Source organism: Camellia sinensis, chromosome 5, assembly GCF_055761805.1.
Source record: "Camellia sinensis isolate YWXY chromosome 5, ASM5576180v1, whole genome shotgun sequence".
Taxonomy (NCBI): domain Eukaryota; kingdom Viridiplantae; phylum Streptophyta; class Magnoliopsida; order Ericales; family Theaceae; genus Camellia; species Camellia sinensis.
In genome coordinates this window covers 201,779,323-201,786,717 of record NC_138965.1, presented here as the reverse complement: position 1 = coordinate 201,786,717, position 7,395 = coordinate 201,779,323, and the positions used below count along the sequence as shown (strand labels likewise).

At 34.5% G+C, this 7,395-nt stretch overlaps 1 protein-coding gene across 2 annotated transcripts; it reads left to right on the top strand.

Annotated features, from left to right (window-relative positions):
- Nucleotides 1–527: 527 nt before the first annotated feature.
- On the top strand, nucleotides 528–7,141 carry LOC114319817 (Translin family protein). Of its 2 annotated transcripts, none has more exons than XM_028266885.2 (8): nucleotides 528–738; nucleotides 948–1,060; nucleotides 4,241–4,320; nucleotides 4,757–4,898; nucleotides 4,984–5,133; nucleotides 5,953–6,154; nucleotides 6,707–6,808; nucleotides 6,920–7,141. In XM_028266885.2, the coding sequence occupies exons 1-7, from the start codon at nucleotides 669–671 to the stop codon at nucleotides 6,802–6,804; spliced, it is 855 nt and encodes a 284-aa protein (XP_028122686.2). In that variant the 5' UTR covers nucleotides 528–668; the 3' UTR covers nucleotides 6,805–6,808; nucleotides 6,920–7,141. The 2 variants fall into 2 exon arrangements, with proteins under 2 accessions (XP_028122686.2, XP_028122681.2); XM_028266880.2 differs by having other exon boundaries at nucleotides 564–738; nucleotides 4,724–4,898.
- The last annotated feature ends 254 nt before the right edge of the window (nucleotides 7,142–7,395 follow it).

The window sequence follows — 7,395 nt, the reverse complement described above, 5'->3', positions numbered from 1 at the left end:
TGGAAGGGAATATGGTGCAATCCAGCTAAACATAAAAGGTATCTCAGAGGAACCTCAACATTCCCAGGATTTCCAGGACTTCTCAATCGAAGACCCTGGCCATGCAGAAGATTTCCACTCAAAGACCAGCTCAATAAATGGAGGAAATTTGCTAGCGACTCTCTTTTAGCATATAATGGAAATTATGGACATCTAGTTTGTGAAGATAGACATTAGAAAATACATTGTAATTTGGCCATCCCAGGATATCCCTTCAGCAAAAAGACATTTGTCGATGAAAGTCAGTACCTTAACTATCAGCATGACGTCTCTCATGAATCACCGGTAATGGGAGAAAATGACCAAGAATGGTACGATGAACCACCCATGGGAGATAGGGATGACTTTTACGACCAACTCTCAGCAGCAGACATGAACAACCTCTCAGACAGAATGTATGGATAAAAAAAAAAAAAAAAAAAAAAAGGTGACACTCCAAAATTAAAATTAAGACTCATATAATATTTTAAAAATATTGCAATAATTTCAAAATTTTTAACTCTTCAAATTTTGTAAATCTTCCGCACAAAATCCGCTTTGAAGAATCAGCCTCCAAGCGTCAACGTTAGATAAAATCCGGGAAGGTGGTGGGTGCTTCAGCGTCTGAATTAGGCAGGGAAGACCGACAGATGTTCTACGCGTCCTCCGCATTCCACAAGTTCTTTCTCATGGCACCAAAACCTCAGCGCCTCAATCGAGGTACTCTCTCTCTCTCTCTCTCTCTACATAAATATAAAGACATATATAACTGAATGAAACCCTAGCACACCCTTGGTCTGTCTCTCTCATTTTTCCTCCTTATTTCTGTGAAATTGTCACTGCAAATTTACTGACTGTGATACTCTAATCTGTGCACATTCTAATCACTTACATTCACACTCTCGAATCGAATACATATATGTTGGCAGTTGCAGAGACGACTCTGCAGAGCGCTACAAAGAGGCCGAGGATGATCACGACCACTGCTGAATCCTCCATGAGGGACGCTTTCGCCAAATACGCAGATTGCCTCAATGAACTCGTTAGCTTCCTCACTTTCACCCCCAATTTTTATTTATTTATTTATTTTTTTAAGTATTCAGTGATTTTGTTCTATCTCAGTGGGGCTTAATTGGGTTTTTTCTATTTGGATTTCTAAGTGTTGGATATGCTGATTTTATTTATTTTTTATTTTTCGGGGTGTAGTGTTTGCATATATGAGACACTAACAATGGGCATTGATAGATTTGCTTGCATGTTATCTCATTGTTGTACCTGTTTCTATTCAATGATAAAGAATCTTGTGCATTGACTTGATTGCGGGAACAGTATAGCAGAAGCAATGTTCATTTGCATTCAATGGGCTTGGGAATTGGTTTTCTTAGCTGACTTTTTTTTGGCTTTTTGACTAAAATGTTTGCCAAAAAAAAACCAATATGTTTGAGAAAAACTTTTTGGTTTCTTACGAATACATGCAAAAGTAGTGTAAACGGGAAGGAATCTTTGACTTTTTTTTTTGTATGAGTTATTTAATTTTTTTGACATTTTCTAATTATTATTATTATTATTTTTTTTAGCTTTTTGGCTTCTAAGTATCTTGCCAAACGGAGCCTAAATTTGCTTTTTTGGTTGCACTAAATGACTATTTGCCAAAAAATTATTGTATTTACTCTTGATGTGTTGCTATGCCTCTTTAATAAATATTAACTAATTCCTTAGGTGTGGAAAATTGAATTTGAGTAGGAAATGATTCTAAATAAATTTAGTAAAATAGTTTTAGATCGATAACCAAATGGCCTTTGATAGTCAAATCAAACCAAACCAAACCAAACCTTAAGTCCCATCAAATGGGGTCGGCTACATGAATCCTTCTTCTCCACGCGACTCTATCAAAGGCCATTTCATTAGTCAAATTAAGTAGATTTATATCTCTATTTAAAACGCTAGTCAACGTTAATCTAGGCCTACCCCGTCTCCTAATACTTCCATCTACCGTTACAGTATCGCATCTCTTCACTAGTGCCTCTGTTGGTTTTCGTTGAATATGACCAAACCATCTCAAACGATTCTCTCTCAACTTACCTTCTATCGGCGCTACTCCTACCCATTCCCGAATACACTCATTCCTAATCCTGTCTTGTCTAGTCTTACCATACATCCACCTTAGCATCTTCATCTCAGCCACACTCATCTTATCTGCATGTTGTTTCTTAATTGCCCAACACTCCGTCCCATACAACATAGCTGGTCTAACAGCCGTTCTATAAAACTTACCTTTTAGTCTAGTGGGTATTTGTTTATCGCATAATACCCCAGATGCATTTCTTCACTTACACCATCTCGCCTTAATCCTGTGGGCCACATCTACATCAATCTCTCCCGCTGTTGTGATAATCGACCCTAAATAACGAAAATGTTCACTTTTAGGCAATTCTTGGTTCTCAATCTTCACTTCTCCTCTACTTTCATTGTTACAACATATCTGACTCTATCTGATGGGACTTAAGGCTTAGTTTGTTTAGTTTTGGATGGAGTGTGAGGTTCCCATTAAAAAGTCATACATGTTAGATTATTGGTTTGGGATTGTCAAATTTGATCTTTGGGTTTAAGTAGCGTGGAGTTGAGGATGTTTTATTAGTGATTGATCGTATGAAACTTAGAACCTTTAGGTGTGGATTCAGATAAGGTTGATAGTTCAAACAATAAAATTTTGTTTAGTTTCCATGGCCAAAAAATTTATAGTCTCAGGAAATTGACATGAGGCATTAGTAATAAACCAAAATTTTACGTTGAAATTCGTTGAAACACTACAAAACAAACCAGCCTCATGATTTGTATCAATACCTATCAAGAAATCCGAACAAAAGTTGTTTGTTTTCCTCTTTTTGTTATGGAAAAAAGTATTTGAGTACCAAGAAAACATATAAAATTTGATTGATAATATGAAGAAGTAGAATGGAGAAGAGGCGAAATAAAGGAAGAGAAAGGCGTTATAGTCAAACCACTTATTCTCTTATATTGTTATTACACATACCTTTTTTTTTTTTTCTTCTTCTTCTTTTTCTTCCTGTTGCTATTAGAATCTTGTGTTTCTTATTTTTCTCTTACAATAGCAAACCCCGCTACCTATCCCAACACTTTGAATCATTTGTTTATTATCTTTCAATATTCATTGATCTTTGTTGAACTTTATTCTTAGCCTTGTTAAAAAGGCCGTTTTAATCTTGTTACCAAAAGGACTTGCACACTCCGTGGAATTGCTTTGACATTTGTTTATTGTTAATATTAATTATTGTGTCTGTTGTCATTATTGATATATTTATATACCTTATTTGTCAAACCTTATGCACATTCAAAATCATACATACTTTCATTTGACAATATTGATTTCCTTGACTTTAATTTAATTCTTCTTGGTTCATATTGACGTTTTCTACCCTTTTGCACATTTGTGTTCTATATGTGAATGTGTGAGTAAACCGCAAGACATGTTTTCTTTATATACATCTAAATAGGTTTTAGTTTTACACTTTTGTGTGTTTCCAAAAATATTTGGGATCTCTCATGTTTTTGGAATGTTTATGCTTCCAAGTTGACCTCTACATGACAAATCAAAACGAAACTTTGATCCTTGAATGATGCTCAAATGCGTGCTTAGATAATTAGGTTTGCTAAAAAGGTTTTGTACTTTAAGCTTGCTTTAATAGTGGTGCTGTCTTGTATTCATCGAGAGTATTGGTTTTCCACTTAACTTGCACTGACAGACTGATCATCCTGCTGATCCAAAGCATGCTATTGCTAATGTGGGTCTAGGGGGAATCCAATACATGCAGTACTAGATGTACACTGTCTTGCCATGCATAAGACGGGCGAGCACATTATGCATGTATGTTGACTGTAGCAAGGCTTGTGGACAAACATTTTGGTAAGTCCTTGCCATTAGACATTATCAATCATCAAAAGTCCATCTAGATGATAGATGATAGTAATGTATGTGAAAATGACCAAACAAAAGAACTTATATGCATGATTCACTTCTTTAATACTCCTTTGAGTTAGACAATGCATAAGGCAGATACGTTTATTTGTAATATTGATGTTTTTTTGCGATATGTTTTGAGCTGAAAGTTGAAGTTATTGCTATTACACCATTCATCCGCCTCAACATTCATTAAAATTATTGTTTTCAGATTTATTATCTATTTATCAATTTATCTCGCAGAATGATAAACGGGAAAGGGTGGTAAAAGCAAGTCGGGATATCACCATCAATAGCAAAAAGGTCATATTCCAGGTGCACAGGTAACAAGATGTTGTTCCCTGCTTATACATTTTCCATTGTCCTTTATCACTACACCTTACCTCTTTACTGGCAGTTGATTTAAATGTCCTTTTTAAGGTCTTCCACATGGTTAATGGCGTACTTCTTGGCTTTAATTTCGCAACTATTCAATGAGTCAGTTTGATATGATATGTTCTCCTCTTCTCTATTCTTTTAAGTTCGGGATGGGCAATACAATACCTGTTCTAATAATAATTTTTGTCATTACAAATGAAAATTATGTGTTTATTTTGTTTTTTTGTGCCGTCTGGAGTTATAACCTTTTCACTTTCTGGCTTTGTTTAATCCTATATATAAATTTATGAACTTCAATGTAATGATCTTGTTCAAAGTTTCTAACTGAAATAAAATGGTTTGCTACAGTGCTGATGTTGCAACTTTATTTTCCTACAACAGAATGAGTAAACATAACAAAGAGGAGGTTCTTGAGAAGGCAGAAAAAGATCTGGCAGCTGTGACAGATCAATATGTGGCCCGGCTAGTAAAAGAACTTGGGGGGACTGATTTTTGGAAGCTAAGACGAGCATACTCTCCCGGGGTTCTGCCTTTGTGCCTTTCTTACCTGCTAAGGCTATGAAAAAGATGCCAAAGTTGAATCATTTTGGGCCTTTGTATATTTGCAGGTACAAGAGTATGTTGAAGCAGCGACACTTTTCAAATTCTGCAAGACTGGGACTCTTTTGAATCTTGGTGAGATTAATGGTATCCTCTTACCATTGAGTGATCCTTCTGTGGACCCATTGCAGATTAATGTCCTTGACTATCTCTTGGGGGTAATTTCCTCAATCTTGTGCCATTTAATTATTTTTGTTATTCAAATCAAAATAGAAGTGGTAATATCCATCCTTTGAATATAATAAATAGCGCTTAGCCATCTATTTGTGCATGAAAGAGCAGAGATTCTTCTTTGATGATAAAAATAAGTCAAATTGACTTATGTGTACTATTAAATTATAGTTCTGCACTGTCCCCCTTCTTCCTCCATTTTGATTTACTCTAAGAAGCACGGACATGGACAAGGGACACAAGAAATTATGAAAAATTAGGACATGGACATGGAAATTTTATTTATTTACTATGTAGATGAATATAAATTTAGGTTACACAAATATGAGAGGCATTAATGTATATGTGGTTTTTTTTTTTTTTTTCATTTTCTACTTTTTCCCTCTTTATTTCAATATATTTTACTTTCTAAAATAAATAGAGGCAATGGTGTATATGTGGGTGACTCCAAAATATAAAGAAAAAACCTACAAAGGTGTCCTGAGATGTGTCCAAACATTGGACATGCGTGTCTATGAAGTGTTACCAACGTGACCTACAAAAAACTAGTAATTAAAAAAATTGACAAGCCACATGGTGTGTCAGACACGTGGACACTTGTGTTGGACATGGACTCGACCCCTCTCTTGGAGTATCAGTTCTTCTCAGGATTTACTAGAATATAAGAGTAAAGAGTCTAAAACTTTTTTTTCTTTTCTTTTATGATATCATATATGTGTTCTTTTTTCTTTTCTTTTATGATATCATATATGTGTTCATATGTATTAGAATTAGAAGTGTGCCAACTGTTTACTGTTCTAGTTTAGCTTGCAGACTTGACAGGAGAGCTGATGAGGATGGCAATTGGTCGGATATCAGATGGTGAACTTGAGTATGCTGAGAAGATATGCAGGTTTGTACGTGAAATTCACAGAGAGCTGACCCTTCTTGCCCCAGATATGGATGATAGTAATGAAATGAAAACAAAGATGGATACTATGCTACAAAGCGTAGTCAAAATAGAAAATGGTATGCATGTTATTGGCAGTTATTCTGTTCTGATAATTCAAACTCAATGAAGTGTCTCTTGTATGTATTGAGCTTCATGCTTCAATACTCAAAAATACTATTATGATAACTGTCAGATATGCACACTTATCCTTGAAAATAAACAAGACAAAAGTAAGAAAGAATAATTTCTGATAATTTAATAAGATTGCCAGTCATTGTTATATTTCTGATAGGAAAACCATATACAGAGAACATAAAACATCATTTTTTTTTTGTTTTAGGAAAAAGTGGATTTAAAAAACGAAAAAAACTTAATTTCCTGAAAATAGATTTCAAGAACATTGAACGAAACAAAAGCTCTTCTACTTTTCTAACAGAAACTGTTTTCATATCATTTGGAAGCTTCTCTTTTTTCCTGTTAAATATATCACTAGATTCTGGTTTGATCTGCTTTCACACTAAAATGTAATAGGCAACTGTCTTGCTTCATAATTTCACGATTTACTTTAGTGAATCCTTTAAAAAAAAAAAAAAAAATTCTTTTGGGGTCTAATTTGTGTTTTTATGCAGCTTGTTTTAGTGTCCATGTGAGAGGATCGGAGTGTATTCCGTTGCTTGGATCGGATGTTCCCAGTTACTCTTTGCTGGGGTTGTCTGACCTTGAATGACGAAGTAAAGACCACATTCCCTCAAAGATCTTTTTGAGTTTCTTATTCAATATTACTATGCCCCTGTATTTACTTGCTCTTCCTTTTCTTTCTTTCTTTCATTTTTTTTTTCCAGCTTTTCTCATCTGGGAACAAATTGAGGAAAGAGTTCTCTTGGTATATCGGCCAGAAGCCTCAGATGCCATGCACGTTGGTCTACTGAATGGTATGGGAGATTGATTTTTCATATCTGTTTTTGTTTTTACTCCTCGTATGAAATTTTTGAAATGTTTTTATGAAGACTTTATGTGTGGTTCTGTTATTGGAAACATCAAGCTTTAAGTGAATTTTTTGCCAATATCCTTAGCGGTGCAATTTTTTTTTTTTTTTGAGAATAGGAAACAAAAACTTCAACGTTATCGTTAGGAATGAATAATAAAGAGTTAATTACACGAAGGCGTCCTCAACTGTTACTTAATATCAAATTACCTCATCCATGAACTTTTATATTTTGACCTCTTTTACTACAAAAATTCATCATTTCCACCCTTAGCAAAAAGGGTAGTCATTTGTATGTTTTTTTAAAAAAATTTTTATTTTTATTTTTAATTT